Source organism: Triplophysa rosa, linkage group LG2 (genome assembly GCF_024868665.1).
Source record: "Triplophysa rosa linkage group LG2, Trosa_1v2, whole genome shotgun sequence".
Lineage (NCBI taxonomy): Eukaryota > Metazoa > Chordata > Actinopteri > Cypriniformes > Nemacheilidae > Triplophysa > Triplophysa rosa.
The window spans coordinates 30,959,716-30,978,643 of NC_079891.1; the positions used below are offsets into that span (position 1 = coordinate 30,959,716).

Genomic DNA, 18,928 nt, shown 5'->3' on the forward strand with positions numbered 1-18,928 from the left:
GAGAGAAAGCGAGGGAGAGAAAGCGAGAGAGAGAGAATTTACAATGCAAATGAGATCCTCCAGGACACTCCAAAATTTGCTTGGGAGATGACCATAGTTTCCGCAGCATTTCATTGAACAGATATGACAAAGGAGGAAATATGCAAACAAACGTGCATTTGATATCTATGCAGACCTCCACAAAACATCTGCTAAAGACTTAAAAAGAAAAAAGGCTCTGATGTTTTCTGTTGCTGTACAGCTTATCAGATAAAATGACTACCAGACGCAGAATGGATGCACAAACAAAGCCTGTATTACAGGCCCCATGTGTAAGCCATTTCCCCGCTGTGTGTTTTTGTATGTGTGGAGGCCTATACTGCCCACCTGCAGATGTTCATGGAATGCGAGGTGAGCACATTCACATATGTTGGTCATATAGTAATAATATTAAGTCAGACCAGTGTGATAACCAAGTACATTTCAAGAATGTGTTTTCTAAGTTAATGAATGAATCTATTAAATTCACAATAATTCGTCCGATTACTTCATAAACCCAATGAGCCTATACTCATTAAATAACCACATAGGATCAAATCCACCCATAAAGAAAAACGAGCAGTTTTTCATTCATTTACATTATGCTACGTTTAGTGTGAAGCTCTGCGGCGTTGGCGCATGACTATGAATCCTACAGTGACACCTACTGGTAGGTTGCTAACGGCACATTTGTCATGCGTGTGTTAGAAAAAGTTCAACCATTTGGCTTTTCTCTCTGTGATAAGAAAATAGTAGAATGCGATTTATTCACTGGGGAATTTACAGAACACAGAACAACACATTACAGAAAAAAGCTCAAAAAAGCAATAAGTTGAATTGCAAAAACGCAAATAGAATGTGAACCGTTGACGAAATATCAAGCAGTGCTTGAAAATATAGAAAAAAAACTATTTTATAAAATAAGGTTTATAAAATAGAGTCACACGTGAAAATACGTACACGTGGATGTTTCAATTTGCTGTTAGAGTGAGATTGAACCAGAGGGGCATCAACTTTACAGAAGAGCCAGAACAAAAAAATACCAAAGTTTGATCTGAATTTGTGTTTTGTTTTCAATCTTCTATAATAAAGATGTTACACACATGGATGACAGTATAGCCTACTTATTGAACAGTATTTAAACATTTGTTCAAAAGAAAACAAAAATATATTTTTAAATAATGTCCCATGTTTTGAATCATCTGCTATCCACAAAGTTACGCCCTTTTGGCTTAGTATGTTCAGTGAAAAGTCTCGTTTCAAATGAATAACTTCAAATTGATTAAGATTTCAATTGTGTTATTTTGGCAGTAGAAAGAGCTTATCGAGGTCTTTCATTTGAGATCTCCATTTCACCCAAAATGTTAATTATGCCCCTCTGGTTCTCACCCCTCGTTATATACTGTGACATTAAAACTGCACAGGTGGCAGCATTTGCTATAAACGGTGGTTAACCGAATACAACATAACACTATGTACAATATATTTTCATTTATTTAACACAGTTTTTCATATTTTATGTGTACTTATACATACATGTTGCCAATTGGGCAAGGTTTTTTGCCTAATATAGTTTTTTTTATTTTTATCTCTTACTGTACATGTTTTCTGTGCTCTGGACGCTTCTGTAACCAAAACAATTGTTTGTGCGTAAGTATATTTGGCAATAAAAGCTTAATAATACAATTCTTCAAAAGTTAACTTTGTTGCAAAAGAACTACAACTCGTCGCGAGTTTATGACGCGGGTGCTTCCGTAACTGAACTCGAGCGCAACATGGCGGCCTCCATTAGGACACTTGCCCTTAGAACTTTCTGTGATTCTACGCGAAATATTCAGCATGTTTCAAGGAGTCGAGTCAAACATTCATGTTGTCCCGCTTGGGTCACAGTATGTCGCGGCTACAGCGATGGAACAGAAGGGAAAAGCACGCACTTTGGTTTCGAAACTGTGCCCGAGGAGGAGAAAGCAGAGAGAGGTGAGTTCAAATACATTCGTTTATGTCGCCGTTCTTACAGTATGGTCAAGATCAAGAACACAGAAATGAAAATTGTTTTAATGAAGACTAGTTGGATCATTTTGTGCATTTTGGTGATCGTTCCTATGTATAAAATTTGAGCTGCTGAGTTTGCATAATTGCACAAGTGTCCTTAATCTTAATTTATGAAAGCATTTTAGGTAAGTCGTGACTAGGGCTGAAACGATTCCTCGAGTAACTCGAATACAAAAAAATCATCGAGGCAATTTTTGTTGCCTCGAAGCCTCGTTTAATCCATTTAACTACAGCAGGGGTCGGCAACCTTTTTGAAGTGCTGTGCCGTTTATTTTTTTCATGGCAACCACTGTGCCATTTTAACATCAACGTTTAGTATTACATGTAATTGTACCACAATATTATTATTTTTTAGATTGACACTATTCGTATACTTATACTATATGGCTATAAAACACAAAACAGAAAAAGAAACATTTTGAATAGACTATCATCTTTATTTTTCAATAAAACAAAATTGCACAGATTTCTTTAAAAATTGAAACTGTTTATACAAAACATTTTGCTCCTTTGAAAGTAAGACAGCAAGAGTATAAAACACAAATAGTATTGGAATCCAGTTCTAATGCTGCTTTTTCACATGTGTTATAGTTACCTTCTTTATTTTTAAAAACACGTATTTGCACATATTTCTTTAATAACTGAAACTGTTACATATGTATATAAAACATTTTTATAGAACAAAAAGCAGAGCAGCAAGAGTTTGGAAAACAAATAGTACTGGAATCACGTTTTAATGCTGCTTTTCAGTGTTAAGCCAAGGAATACCAGCATGGCCCAGTGTAGGCTAATGCAAGATTAAACAGATGTACAGTACTTATAAATACCAGTTAGTGTGAGCCCTGGTCCTGTTTTCCTTTGCTGAGCTCTGTTATCTTGGGAGCGTAGTGCGTCACCTTAAGTTTCACGCATGCTTCGGAATGATCAACAGTCAAGCGATTGCGAGAGGGACAAAGCACATTGTTCATGTGTGAAAATATTTGCTCGCAGAGGTATGTCGATCCGAAAACCGTCAGCAAACCCAAAGCAACTCTTTTGAGACAGCAGAATTTTTCTGGCAATGATGCCCAGCATGTAAAAATGCAAGATCCCTGATTGTTCACTGCTGTGGTTTCCAACTCCTTGCGGAGTTCTGCAAATTTTGTCACCCAGAGTGCTGAACTCTTGAGCTCAATTAGCTGCATTTCCATGTCCTGTGTATCCATCCACTCTATCAGAGATGCATCGAATTCGTGTCCATCGAAGCTCGCAGGCTTAATCAAAAAAGGGAACATTGGTCCATATTTCCGAAAGTCCCCAAAACGTGTTGTGAACTCCAATTCGAGTTCGGACATGTATTTGGATATCTCACTCGTGTTAACGCTGCACTGCGCGGACAGCTCCCGTACATGTTTGAAATATCGGAATGTGGAGGTAGCGATATCCCTTGAGAAAACTGCCAGCTTGTCAATAAACGCAGCCCATGTTTCGAACATGTTCAAAATGGTGTGTTCTGCACCTTGGAGTCGGAGATTTAGCTCGTTCAAGTGGCCTGTGATATCAGTGAGAAACATGACTTTCAAAACCCACGTCTCATCTTCGAGTTCAGTGTAGACTTGGTCTTTTTCAGCTAGGAAGGCTTTAATACTGTCAAAGCAGCCAACAAATCTCTCCAGAACTTTACCACAGCTTAACCATCTAACCGCCGAGTGGAGAGGGATATCTTTGTACGTGCAGTCCATTTCCTCGAGAAGGGACTGGAACTGTCGGTGTGTGAGGGAAGATCGCTTAACTATGAAATTAACGATCTTTACAACCGTAGCCATAACGCTATTAAGATCTGAATTTGACATTTTTGCACACAGGTTCTCTTGGTGTATTATGCAGTGTAATTTCATAATGGGGTGACCCACTTTTTCCTCAATTAATTTGACAGCTCCTTTCTGTTTGCCAACCATGGCAGGGGCTCCATCTGTTGTAATTGCAAAAATTCTTCCGATGTCAACCCCTCGCTCCTCAAAGTGCTCAAAAAATGCCTTGGCAATGTCTTCCCCTTTTGTTGTGTCAGTCATTGATTTTAGGCAACAGAGTTCCTCTCTTACATTCGAATCACAATATTTTGCCATGATTGCCAAACGTGGTATGTCATTTATGTCCACACTCTCATCCAGCGCAACACTAAACACCATTGCATCCTTCAGCCCAGCTGTTTGCTGCTCATTGACACTTTCTGCCATTTCTTCTATGCGTCTCTGAACAGTTCTGGCTGACATGGGAATATCTTTGATTCTCGATATAATAGTCTCTTTGTTAGGTAACCCATCAAACAAGACCTCTGCGCTAGAGAGGAAAGCATCCTTAATGTACTCCCCGTCAGTGAATGGCTTTCCGTGTTTCGCAATGCAATGAGCAAGTCGGTAACTTGCTTCAGAAGCATTATTTTTCAATCTAGTAAAAACACGAAGACTGCCGGTTTGTTTCTCATAACTGGAGACAGCGCGTCTGATGGACTCTGCCTTATCTGCCTGATCTTTGAAGGATTTTTCGTGTTTTGTTTCAAAATGGCGCTTAACGCTGGAAGTACGGCACACAACATTTTCTAAACATAAAGTGCATACGGCACGATCTTTTTGAAAAACAAAACCGAATTCTTCTCTCCAAGAGGGCTGAAATGACCGAGCGTCAGTTTTTGCCTTCTTTTGCGTAGTAGCCATTTGTGACCCTCGTCTGAAGTCCAGCACCACAGTGAGCGCAAACTACACAATCGATGACACGTGACCTCTAAAGCACAGACAACTTTATGTAAAAGATGTTGATTACGATTACAGATTAACGGGCAATTTGTCATGCGAATACGACCAGGCGTTCAATATTTTTTTAAACTTCACAAACACTAGTTTTGTATTAAATACATAATTTATCTAAATGTGCTTGGCGTGCCATTGATTTTCCCTCGGCGTGCCAATAGTGGCACGCGTGCCTTAGGTTGCCGACCCGAACTACAGTACACACGGAGCACTGCGTTTCCCCACGGACCATTATTAGCGACGCACATCCCGCTAAACTCCATTCATGTTACAGGGCTCTCAAGTCTCACGCATTCACCGAGACACACGCTTTTTAGTCTGTTCACACGCTCACACGTATTTCTCATGCTGATAAATAAGTGAGAGCTTATTGACATGGTGAACTGCTATTTTACTTAGTTTCACTCGCAAAATAGACTAAAACTTGTTTTCCGGCTGCATTGAGTCCATAAAACTAGATTCGGACTAACGTTAGTTGATGCCGAATCATGTTATTTACACGTCATCTGTCTGTTCTGCGTGTCTGAGTGAATGAACTGCACTTTATGAGGACATAAACACATGAGCTTCATCTCCAGAGTTGCTCTGAGAGTTTATTTCAGAACATTTTACTGAGTGAAGCTAACACACTAAAAAATAAGCGTCTTCCGACGACCTGCCAAAATAAAAGTCCGATTGACTCGGTATTTTTATGTGGACAAATATATTACTATTTAATAGTAAAAAAAATAAACTAAAACTAATTTAGATAAACTAAATGCATCATACCTAAGCTGAAGTTAGTTGTTTACCTTTGAAATTATTCTTTCTATTTTTATTAATGTTTCTTATTTATACATTTGTATTAGGCCTATATTGCATTTTGAATTTAATATGGCAATGGAATGTACTGGTTTAGTTTTCACAGATATTAGTGTATGCAATTTCAGCAATAAATACTTACGTTTTTCTAAAAAGGAAACAGCCCTAGTCATGACATTTCCATCTCTTTTTTTATTCCCCCTGTTGTCAGTCTATAAGGTGTTTGAAAGTGTGGCGGGAAAGTATGATGTAATGAATGATGCCATGAGTTTAGGAATACACCGCCTCTGGAAAGACTCGCTGTTGCACGTCATGAACCCTCAACCTGGACTGCGTCTACTGGACACAGCTGGTGGCACTGGTAAATCACAACTTTGTTTGGGCTCTTCACACAGATTTCTTCATAACGAAACATACTTATTTTGTGCTTTTGCTTCTCAAAATCTGTATTGTGCTTCAGGTGACATCTCTTTCCGCTTCCTGGAATACACAAGATCAATGCATGAACGGCAACAGCGTCAGAAAGCACGGTCCAGTCAAACGCCATCGTGGAGAGACCTCGCTGATCACTATGCAACAAACCAGACAGGTCTTCCACCTTCCCGGGCGGTCGTGTGCGACATCAACAAAGAAATGCTTAAAGTTGGTAAACAGAGGGCAGAGAAAGCAGGAATCAGCACAGGTACGGTCATCTTAAACTAAAAAACCCATCTTTACTGTTGACACCAAATTCACAGGGCTTGCCATAAACTGTTTGCAGGTCTTTCGTGGGTCGTGGGTGACGCAGAAGAACTCCCGTTCGATGATGACCAGTTTGACATATACACTATTGCATTTGGCATCAGAAACGTCACTCACATAGAGCAAGTAAATGCCCTACATCACATTACATCATCTATGAGCATGGCATATTTTTGTGGCTTTAAGATTTTGATGATTTATGTAGGCTTGTTGTAAACATGATGGGTGTTTGTAGGTGTTGCAGGAAGCTGTGCGCGTCCTTAAACCAGGCGGACGGTTCTTGTGTCTTGAATTCAGCAAAGTGTCTAACCCTGTGCTTGCCAGGTTGTGTTTATACTTCATTTATTTTTTTACAAACTGTTTTTATTAAATGTGTTAAAAAATATGTTGACCGTTTTTTTGCAGGCTGTATGATGCATATAGTTTTCAGATGATCCCTGTGTTGGGGGAAGTGATCGCAGGAGACTGGAAATCATATCAGTATCTGGTGGAAAGCATCCGGAAATTTCCAGACCAGGTAACATGGCAGGCACACTCCAAACACCCTGCACAGACAATTCAGAAATCCCATGCAATTGTCATTGTAGGCCGGAATAAAAAGTTGATATATGTACCTTTTGTCTAAAATATCTTGATGTTCTTGAAATAATTGTGACTGTACCGTGAGATTGTAACAAAAAAAATGTCTTCCATAGGAAACATTCAAGGAAATGATCGAGGATGCTGGCTTCTTTTGTGTCCAGTACTTCAACTTGACAGGAGGAATTGTTTCTATTCATTCAGGGTTCAAGCTCTGAGTGTCACGTCAGCACAGTTGCCTTTAAATAAACTCTGACAAGAGACTAATGTTTTTCTACATTTCAAAACAGAGCATCTGATGAAACTGTGTGGGACAGTGTACAATCCGGTTTCATGTGTTTGTTCTGTGCCTGTATGGAGTGATGTGAAAAAGAAAACCATCGACTTGTTCCTTAAAGTGTTGTGGGTTTGATTAAGGACGTGTTGCGCAATAACAGCTTAATTTGTTGGACAGCAGAAGAAGGTGGAGGGTGTGTTTGATTCGTGGTACTGAAGCAGCACACATTGATTTAATATGCTGTAATGGGATTGACAAATTCAGCCTGTTTCATGCTGATAATGAAAAGTGAATCTACACTGACCCGTCGGTTCCCAATTTATCCCAAAGAAGTCTTTGGATTTCCTACACTGTTATATCCTCATATTGTATGTTTTCATGTAGACATACTGTGGACTTTTGTAATAAACCAGCATGGAAGTGTTTACCAAAATGTTAACAATGGCGTATACTTCTGAACAATAAACATCTTTCCATGTACCGTTCTCTGGACAAACTACAGCCACAAGTGGCATACAAAATAAAGTAATATATTAATACGAAAACTCTGCAAAATGGTCAACTTTGTAGGACAACACAATCAAACAAGTTTTCACAAAGTGAATGAAAAATGGAAAAAATAAACACTTGTAGTGTGTGTGAAGTGATTTGCTTACCTTTGCAATGTTTGGTTGCCTTAGGGTGGATTCCTGGACAGGTCTTAAGTCTAGTCCCAGACTAACTTAAATGTTAGAAGTGGCTTGTTCTAAAACAACTTGCACTGATATATATATATATATATGCCATTATCTGCTGATAATGTTAACAAAGGTACAGAGTCATGAAATGCGGTGATGTTTTTGCAAAGGCAATATTGTAAGTCAATTTTCCAAAAATAAGTAATTCTATAAACGCAGGTATATCTCATGTCCGTGGCTCTGTTGTGTATTTCTTTAATATATTTTCATCATTTCAATCAGATAAAGCATAATTCCTTAGAACAATACGTGTGTCACAGCACATGTAAAACATATTTTGTTCAAAAGCCTCAAAATCCACAAAAACCTTTCATCCAAGTATACATCTGTCCATCTGTTGCCTTTAGAGAGATATGCCCACAACTTTTCTGAAGTTAACACTCCCATGAAAACCAGTGTAAATACTCATAGGTCACACACAGAATTACTCCCATTGAATATATTGTTGCTCTTAATGCTTAAATCCACCCTGCAGAATCTGAAGCGTTTCAGCTAAAAATCTGTATGTTTACCCACCATGTTGTAAGGTATAATTGGCACTGAATTCCTATGTCAGTATGAAAGAACACCAGCACAACGCATTCAAGTTTATAATGACATTTTTTATAACAGTAGTCAATGTCTTCAGATACTGTACTGTATCCAGCTTCTTGATGATTTCTTAACCCAGAACTGTGATTTTCTACAGAAGTATCCGTGACCTTACCTGTTGCTCAAAAATAAATATTTTTATCTTGATTTTTTTTGTAAAGCACTTTCAATTATCGGCGTGTGAACTATGCGGCCTTACCACGTAATTTTATTTTCATGTCAATAACATCTTTCTGAAGCATTTAAGCTTTAACTGTTATTTTTATGTATGCATCTTAATCCGTTTTTATTCTTTTTTTTACTTTTCTCTGTAAAGCACTTCCAATTATCTTTGTGTACTGTATGTAATGTTAACTTGCCTTGCATGTTTATGATAATGACAATTCCGCTTCACATGAAAACAGCTGTTATGGATTTGGGAAAATGAAACACTCAAGTGTGTGCGTTTACTTTAATAAAACCATATATTTGTAAGCTCTTTGTACACTTTGTTACAAAACTGTACTAAAATTTTGAAATCAGTTTTTGGTCAGAGAATATTTAATCGTCTTGTGTGCAATTACCATGTATTTACAAATTCTCTTATTAGTGATCTCAAAAACGAAAAAGAAAAAAAACTCACAGACACTCTGAACATAAGACATGGCTTAAAGATAAATATATTAGTCAATAAATATTCAGAGAACATATTTCCATTTATGATATGTGCTGCTATACAGATACAGAAATATACACAGATCAAGCTCTAACCTTTAACATCTGTAAAATGAAAATGGAGAAAATAATTATATCTTTTAAAAAAAATAAAAAATATTAATTTTGTACACATTTCTTTTATACAATCTTAAGTGCTACAAACAAATACGAAATATTAAATAGTGACTTGAGTACCCAGAAAAAAATGCTATATTTGCAGTACATATCTCTATGCAAGGCAAGAGTAGATTCTCATGTTACGGCACTGTTTTAGTCTATGTATAAATAAAGTTACTTTAAAACGACCGCCTATGTAAGCTGTATGGGTACATTTCATAGAAACAGTATAAAATACTCTGTATAAACAGAAAGGCATGATGATATGATGGTGTATATCTGTAAAAGCATAGGTGCAAGTACATTATTATGTATATTTCTACCCTTTATATATATATATATATATATATATATATATATACCACTGCATTCCAATCTCTTGAAGTCATTATACTTTGGCGTCTTTGTGACAAACTGATAGCTTGTATACATATCATATAAAAAACTACTAATATATGAACTTAGCAGGGGTCAAATACTAGAAGTCCTGTACCTTTAACACTCGAGTAGTCCGGGTCTAAATCTACCAGTGAACCCTGGAGACCAACTAGATTTTGGTGTGAAGTACATACAGCTCAGTAGTCTCCACTAATAACAACTATTTGGATTAAAAAAAGCTTTCTGTCTTGGTCTGTTTCTGCACTAGAGAGAAAAAAGGCCCTGAGAAAAACACAGAGAGAGGGAGGTTAAGTTTTAACCTAGTTAAGCGTTCAATAAATGACCTCGGCACCTGTCGCCCGCTCCCTCCACGTGATCTTGAAATGTTTAATTTTGGTTTTATTTCCCTAAATGAAAACTTTAGTTGATTTCATACTGCTCACATGCATGCAATTTTAAAACGTTTAAAAAGAGCATTCAAATCATGAATCTAAATTCGCATAAAAAGTTTACATTTACATTTGTAAACGTTTCCCTGGTCCTAGTCCAATCAGGAGAGAAGCTCCGCCCCCTCTGACTCACATTTCTGATGCTGTGTAGCACGTGACAGAAAATAATAAGAAATGTAGCTTTGTACTTTCACCTTTTGATACTTCTTAAACTGTCGTATTCATTACAGATTCTGAAGGCCACAGGAATGAACAAGATGAGCACTCTAAAAAAACACAATTGTAAAATCTAAATTTCAAACTCTTGCTTTTAAGTACACTCCAGAGTTTTGACAACACAACCATTATATTTGAGTTTCAAGAGCCTGTGCGGTGCTTCAAGGCTTGCTATCAGAGCCCTGACCCGTCAAAAGATGATTTAACGCCCCCTTGTGTGTCAGGAATGCCATTGCACTGTGGGGAAAACAATGCTCTGGTCTCTACATCTTCTGGCTGCTGGTAAATTTGTCCTCTACATTGTCCTGGGGTGTAAAATAAATCACAAGTCTCTTCAGAAGTCCTCTCCTCCCTCTCCAAGGTAAGTCTAGGAGGGAGAAGACTTGTTTGCGATTCTGGACTCAAGCCTAATTCACAGTCTGTATCCTCAGGAATTATGGGTATCCGCTGCGCGAGTTCGCAGCAGCCCTGTCCCATGCAGCCATCGCTGTCTGTCTGGCCGTACTGTACATTAACCGAACAGTCTTCAGCGTAATGATTAGCGCTTCCACGGTGTACAGTCATTTCCGTGTAGAAGCAGCATGGCAGTCCTTCGTAACCGACATGATCTGGAGAAGGCAGCTGCTCGGTGCTAACGCTATAAAAGTTCTGCGGAGAACCGAGCGAGAGAGTTTGAGACTCTGCGCCCCACCTGCAATGTCCTTCCCCGTCCTGTGCTTTACTTTCCAAGTTTATTTTAGGTACCTCAAAGCAGCAGCTGCAAGCGACACCTTGCTCCCCGCAATGCTTCGCTGCCGCAGCGCTCTCCGAGGGCCCAGCTGAGGTAGTGCTAGTTAGTTCCCTGGTTTCCGCTGAAGAGTGGCCACTACAGCTGGGCTCCAGGCTGCAGTTGGATAGCTGGTCCCCGGAACCGTAAAGCGCTCCGACAGGAGGCTGTAGACAGTCCGTCATCCCTGATACCAGGGCCGGCGAGTCTTCTGTTGCAGGAGCGGCCGAAAACACCGCCCCCGCCTCTCCGGTCGAGCCCCGGCAAGGACTCTTACTGCGGTACACGTACGGGTCGTAATCGCTGCTCAGTGAGCTCCGGAACGTCGAACAGCTTCCGTACACGCCCTGGTTGCTGACCTCCGTGCAATCCAACATGGAGTCGCTGGAGGAGCAGTGGCACTGACCCGAGCTACTGCTGCTGTCACTTCCAGGACAATCCGCGAGGTAACCGCTGCACACGGAGCGGTGCCCGTGGTAACAACTGAGTCCCGAGGTGCTTCCCGAGTCCCCCAGGCGGGAAGAGGAAGCAGGTCCCATGTGCACCACGGTAGGATACAAGAGTCCGGGTTGGAAGGGTCGGGTGTGACCTTTGTGCAGTCCGTTAGTAGGCTGAACCTCAGGCTGAGGAAAGGTCAAGCCCTGAAAGTAATAGTGCTGGTACATCGTCTCGTACTGCGAAAAGCAGGCGGCACGAGAAAAGTTACGCCCTTGAAATTTGGGCCTCTTAAAAGTTTGTGGGTAAGCAGGGGCGCGATGCTCCAGACCGCAGTGGTGAGGGTTTAGACTGTGGTCCAGGTGGAGGGCGGGGTAACCTCGGATGAAGGAGGATTGGGAAGGATAAAGGCTCTGCTCAGGGTGCTGGTCCACTGTTAAAATAGTGATGGGGTTGCCGTGGGGATCCATAGTGGTCCGTGTGGGGTAGGCAGTCACCTGTCCGGCTCTGTGCACCCTTCCTGGGTAATGAACGGGGAGGATGACTCGCTGCTGACGGCTGTGCACTGGGTTTCCCGGATCGAGACAAATAGCACCTGGATTTCCCTTTTTTTGTTCTGGGGAGGAAGCCAAAACACAGATTAGAAGTGAACGAAGCTTTGGATACAAAACAACTCAAACATTTTATCTCTTGGCTTCGGATACTCACCAATGATGTTGTGTCTGCAGTGTGGGCAGGTGTGATTCTGCAGAAGCCAAGGGTCCACACATTTCTTATGGAAGCGGTGTGCACAGGGGATCACCCTCAACTCCTGTGTAAGTGAAACAGAAGGATGGAAGGTCAACAAACCAATCTCAAGATTTCTAAGGGCCTTCCATGCAGCAGGGACATTATGCAGCATCATATTATTTGCAGATGCTTGAATTGGATACTTGGAAAAACTTAATTTTTAACATAAAAGTAACCATTCACCTAGCCATCAGTTACTCATTCAAGTGACAGATTGATCATTTACTCATTTGTGCGACATTGCATGACTTTTTTTACAGAACATAAATGTTCTTTCTCTTTCTTGAAAAGTTTACAATATTCTCTTTGAAACTTTACAGTTTGGATCCTCTTCTATTGCATATAAAATATCTAAATATTGTTTGCGTCGCACAGAAAACATAAGGCTGAGAAAATTTTGACAGATTTGGGGAAAGTATCCCTTTAAGCATGTAATCTTTAAGCATGCATGTAAACTAGATGGCGCCATAGCTGTAGCCCACCAGTTCTTAGGGTGGTAAAAACAAGCATACATGGAAATAACTGCACCATTTTAAAGACTGAAGTTTTTACTATAGATTATTGACCAGGAACAAATAAAAAACAATTTGCTTTCATCAGTTTGACCTGTGAGACAGACAGAATTCCAAAACAAGTAACATTCTCAAACCATTCCCTGACTCGGAATGCTCAAGTTAACGGATCTCACCCACCAAAAGTCATTCTTGGTCCCAAAGCATGACTCACCCCCCACCCTCCTTCCGCCCTGCTTTTGTTGCTTTTCTTCATCACAGAAAAAGCCTTTGATGCCATTGAGTCTTTTATATCTCCACTTCCTGTGAGCTTCCCAGACGCCTTGATTTCTTTGTGTGCCCTTTTTTTAGCATGACACACAGAGGCGGATAAAAAACGGCAGTCGCCGAAACCAGCGTTCATCTTTAAATACTTTGAGAGAAAAGTCTGGCCAAGAAATGGATTTTGCCATTCTTGAGTTTAAGAAACCAAATAAGTTCGGTCAAGAGTCTACTACCACATAATCAATCGGCCAAAATGAATAAGCTACAAACCAAGACTTAATTTCCATTGACAGTAGTGGTTTGTCTGTTATTTAGTTTTGGAATAGACTGAAGAGAAGCCAAACAAATATTAGGTTAAACATTATTTATAGAATAGTTAGAAGCAGTTAACGTCTGGGTAAAGATAACTGCTTTGGAAACGAAAAGTACTTTTCTGAAATCAGAAAATGTAACCTCCAAAGCTTTGGCATTTTCTAAAAATGATTACCTCGCCGTCTATATATTTCTCGAGGCAGATGGCACAGTCTGACGTGGAACTACTGCTCAGCGAGTCTGATGCTCCACAGCTGGTCTCACGCTGACCTTTGACCTTAGCCTTGAACTTGCGTGTTTCCATCTTCTCCAGAGCCTGGATGGCCATGCGGTTCATGGAACTCTGAAGTGGAGAAACGGATCATGGATGGAAAATGGATAGAGAAAAAGGACAAGTCAGGAAAGCGTGTGATAAATTATCTTCCTCAAATTGCGATATAAAGCAATACATGTGTCAGTGTTTTTAAGATGTATGGCCTCACCTGACTGCGTCTTTGCTTGAGTTTTATCTTGATGAGAAGAATGAGGCAGACCAGTGAGACCACCACGAAGAACGCCAAGAAGATTCCCATGTCAAAGTACTCTGTAGGCTGCACAACACGCGAGAATGAAAACAGAGGCAAGGTAGAATTCAGAGATCAAGTGTATGCAGGAAAAATCAATAATCTGAATAGCCAAAGACGCACATACATTCCCTATCATTTATTAATGCATTGTATTAAAGCACAGCAACAGTAATGCTCACAAATGGATGACATGCAAAATCTAAAGCAAAACTTTTGTCGATATGCTTTTGTCTATGCAGGTATGAAAGTTAAAATAAAAGTTCATATCCAATGATTGGAGGACAGCAACATTGAATTGTATTTTGCATTTCTTAAACATTTGTTTGTGTCTGTTTTAATGCAAGTAAGCCCTCGTTGATAAACTCACCCTCGGCGGCCGATGTTGAATTCTGGCTCGTGCAACTTTCTGCTTGTTGACGATATTCATCAGTTTAACTGCATCAGGTCCTTTGACATAGACCACCGGCCTCTTAAGAGGGTCCTCTGAAACCTGGTTAAGCTGGAGGAAAGGACAGACGTTAAAACAAAATGCTAAGCGTTATGTTTTTATTACCTTGTTTAATGAACTATTTCTATCTACATACACCGCGGGTCCCCTTGCATGGAACTTGCCATGTTGTTTCCTCAGCATTTCTAAATGGACAAACTGCTCTACAGAAGTGTTTCGTAAATACGTTATCGGCAAAGAAGCGAAAACGTGACAACATCTTAGTCGTGTGAGAGCCACCGTAGTGCTTCGAAAGGGAGGGGTGGAGTGAGCTGTTAGTTGCAATTTGCAATCTCACCGCTAGATGCCGCTAAATTTCATACACTGGACCTTTAATCCCATTACACTGAATAGCAGGGCAGTCGACAGGCATACAGAAAAATACATGCAACTAATGAAATAAATAACCTTTCCGATCATTAGTCACTCCGCCAGATCAACGTGGACCCTGTTGCTAGGGAAAAAGTCTCCACGACAACATACACCCATGTGAAAGAGCAACCTATAGAATCCAGACATGGAAACTGCGGTCGGGTTTTTTCTGTATTGAGGGGGAAAGTAGTAGTAAACCAATTGCATGTTACGAATGTGGACGCTGGATTTAGACCCGTAGCTCCTCAGACTGCAGCTTCAGTCTGTAATTTAAAAAACCTGAGGGAAATACCAGGGATATTCAAGCCTCTATTTCTCCCTCTGTCGTCATGTCTCCCATGTGAAATATGGGAAGCTGAAAGAGTCTTATTTTCCCACTCTTATTTTTCTGGTCTATTGGGTTTTTATTCACGAAAGCCTTCCGTTTCAGCTGGGTTTTGCGTTTTTTCAACACATCAAAGTAATACAAACGTGTCACGATTTTGCATGTCTTTATACAGAGAACGTTATTTTTAAATTGCTCATTTGCGATACATGGTTTTCATGTTTAAAATGTAAAAAGGCAAATAAACATTTGACACTCTTTCATCCCCAAGGCAAAAATGGAACTCGCTTTCAAATGTAATGGCACAGAAGCCACGCATAGTGAGGTATTTGCTGATGTCCTGGCGTAATCTTTTGCAAAAAGATAATACAAATTACAAATTAAATACAGAGAGAACTAGGTGAAGATCTAAGGTAAGGAACAAGGCTAGGATGAAGGCAAGAGCCTTTCGCATAAAAAAAAAATCTGCCCCGCGATTACCAAACTCTCCTCGTCCTCCCCAAAAGCCCGGAGGCTTTAAACTGTAATCTGTGCGGCAGAATGAGTCTGGACAGAGGCGCAGGCTCTGGAATGCACAGCGACGATTCCTTTCATGTGGTCGTACAGAAGCTCTTTTATCTCATCTCTACAACGTTTACAACTGAACGAGCGAAAGGAAAAAGAGCAGCAAGTCTGGGCCTGGCGAGCATGAGAAAAATACCACAGTATAAGGGAGGGGAGCGGAAGAAAAAAAAGACCCTAGCTATCTCAAAAGCAAAGACAAAGACTTCCAAAGACCACTCTTATCCAGAGACAGTGGTGAGAATAGACGCTGCGACGTGGTGGCAAATTAAGCAAATGAGAATAACATGAATGAATGAGACTTCAACGTAAAAATTAGCAAATGAGATTTGCGTTTTCTCAGGTAAAGAAAAGTAAAAAAGTTATAAAAGTTGTAACCTTTAAATATACATCATACAACATGCATAACATAGAACATACATCATTTCATTTATGCATTCGGCATACGGTTTTATTCAAAGTGAATTATTTATAACAGATGTTACTGAAAGCCATCACTCACCTGATCGATGGCATCTGGATTCTCAGAGACGTCAAAGATGACAGCTGTGGCTCCTCTCTGAACAGCTCTCTTGGCCTGCAAAACAACAAACAGGACAAACTAATTTAGCAACGCTCGAAGGTTCAAATGGCAGCAGTTATGGGAGAAGACAACAAATCAGAAAACAAGAAACCATGAGACCGCAGACCCTAGACGTGGACAGATCAGCAGGGAGCGACATTATGTTCCACATAAAAGCATTTTTTAAATGAAAAGCTCCATATTTATATGAAAGCAGCCTGTTTTTAAAGGCAGCCCGCTCCTTCCTTGAGGCCTAAGTAAATATTTCCAGTCCACACGTCCTATTTCAGAACTCGCAGTCTCACTCCCAACCAACAGAGGTCGCTCTATGACTTTAGCTGGACTGGTGCATGCGTGCAGAGAAACAACTGTTAAGATACTTTGTGATAGTTCAAGAGGTAGTACATACAGTTCAAAGCTCTGATCACATTTTCTCGTGCTGAAACCACCGTTCTGATGTTTGTTGCTTTGTTTGTTTGTTTCCTAAATGCTCGACATAATGTAAGTCAGAATCGCATTTTGTTTACACTGCGACGAGTGGGTACGTTCCAATTCCAACACCGCTCATGCATAAGACCAACAGTAACAAGGAAAATAAAAAGATCAAAGCCACAACGCCCTGTTCTATATCTGTTATCAGTGTAGCAAAGGGATGGCACCACTCCAAGCACAAAGCATTCTGGGTAATGAGATACAAGGCTTCTCTACACACCGCATGTGTGCTAATGCATGACAGTGACTGTACAAAAAATAATGCACTTTTAATGTATTAAGATGATTTAGTTCAGAATTTAAGTTGAATTTAGTATAAATATAAACATGATTATTTCAGTGTTTCCATTTATTGTCATGTCCAACCATATTTTCATTATAACTCATACTATATTAAATATCATTTAGCATGATTATAATATATTTTAAAAAAAATTCTTTCAAACTCATGCCATTCCAATACGGTATGGTTTTCTTCAGCAAAAGACAAATTAAAATGAATGTGGTTTATCACGATTATTCGCATCCAGAATAAAAGTTTGCGTTTGCATAATATATGTCTGTGTACCGTTTAAATTAATTTTGCATGTATAAACACAAAAACATACACATACATGGTTATATATTGTGATGTATTTGTTTATATTTACCAATAATTGAAATTACATATACATGTACATTAATTTTAATATTTTTCTAAAATATATGCATGTATGTGTATGCGTTTATAAATACAAAATGAATATGCACAATACACAGACATATATTATGTAAACACAAATTTTTGTTCTGGATGTGATTAATCGGTTGACAGCCCTTATGTCTATGCCGTTTCTTATGGAAAGACATTCATCACAATATCTTTGATGTTTTGCAAAGTCAAACAGTTTTAAGTTTTGTTCTGATGTGAGATCGCAAGTAAGAGATAATGCAGAATAAAAGCACCTGGTAAATAAATCAATTTAAAAAATACCAAAGCTCAAACTAAGAGGAAAATTGTGCATGTTTTTAAACCCACACTCTTTTTCTGACATCAATATTTGAAAAAGGAAGCAAAGTTGGTTACAATGAAGACCCATGGGAAGCAATCACAGGTCTAATAGTTGTGATATCATACATTTGGACTTCAACATGCATGGAGAATTGCAACGCATCGCAGCAATAGAGCAACATCTGTTTCTGCAAGGACTGTGCAAAATGCTATTCCGAACATACTGCGTATTCTCGTAAGTCACATTGTTTTCACCCATTAGATCATCAGCCCACATTCTGTCCAAATGTTCAAAGCATTTCAGAGACACAATGAGTTTCATGTGCGTTTATACCAACTCGGTCATTTCCACCTCTGACAGTTCATTACAATCCCACAAGAAAAGCTCATTTCACTGGCACTGTTGTGGCCTAATAAATCTGTCCCACATTGTGTCCCTATCTCACACGCTTTCTCCAACATTCCTCTACTGTGTTTATTATTCACAATAAAGCGAAATAGAATCTATAAAAAATAATAAATAAAAACTTGTCTTCTGCAGAACACAAGCCTTTACATCAAACACAAAAATTAAAGCAACATAAACTTAAAAGACGTTGTTAAAGTGACGCAATGTTCCAATTTCTTTTGGCAATATTTTATTATTACGCCACGAGATATGGTGTATATTATTCATGAGACCTGAAATTTTATCCAAAATAACTCATTACACGCTGGATGAGGAAATACTTCGAAAGATGAAGTTAATAACTGTTTATGTCTTGTCAACGTTTAGATTCCAGCTACCGTTTAACTGATCCAAAGGAATGCGGAAACAGTCCACCTTGTTTGCTCCACATCGATGTGCCTGGAACACTTCGAGTGTGTTTCGCCTCTTTTGAAGATGGCACTTTTTTTTTGTTAATTATTAATAGCGCTTGATAAAAGAGCTTTAGGAGGAAAACAAGGGGTTGGGTTAAATGAAAGAAAGGGAGGGTGAGCGAGAGCAACAAAGTGAGAGAGAGAGAGAGAGAGAGAGAGAGAGAGAGAGAGAGAGAGAGAGAGAGAGAGAGAGAG

The 18,928-nt window shown here is 39.5% G+C and overlaps 2 protein-coding genes across 2 annotated transcripts in view; one reads left to right on the plus strand and one right to left on the minus strand.

Annotated features, from left to right (window-relative positions):
- The first annotated feature begins 1,782 nt into the window (after positions 1-1,782).
- coq5 (coenzyme Q5, methyltransferase) lies at positions 1,783-7,742 on the plus strand. Its single transcript, XM_057359166.1, has 7 exons — positions 1,783-1,995; positions 5,869-6,018; positions 6,118-6,339; positions 6,418-6,524; positions 6,634-6,722; positions 6,804-6,915; positions 7,094-7,742. The coding sequence occupies exons 1-7, from the start codon at positions 1,794-1,796 to the stop codon at positions 7,193-7,195; spliced, it is 984 nt and encodes a 327-aa protein (XP_057215149.1). The 5' UTR covers positions 1,783-1,793; the 3' UTR covers positions 7,196-7,742.
- A 1,367-nt stretch (positions 7,743-9,109) lies between these two features.
- znrf3 (zinc and ring finger 3) overlaps positions 9,110-18,928 on the minus strand; it is a 67,908-nt gene continuing 58,089 nt past the window's right edge. Inside the window, exons 3-8 of the mRNA XM_057359153.1 lie at positions 16,330-16,404; positions 14,450-14,581; positions 13,999-14,106; positions 13,692-13,859; positions 12,348-12,450; positions 9,110-12,255 (exon numbers count right to left, since the gene is read on the minus strand). Of these exons, the coding sequence (XP_057215136.1) occupies positions 10,613-12,255; positions 12,348-12,450; positions 13,692-13,859; positions 13,999-14,106; positions 14,450-14,581; positions 16,330-16,404 (2,229 nt within the window). The 3' untranslated portion in view covers positions 9,110-10,612. The remainder of the gene's footprint in view (positions 12,256-12,347; positions 12,451-13,691; positions 13,860-13,998; positions 14,107-14,449; positions 14,582-16,329; positions 16,405-18,928) is intronic.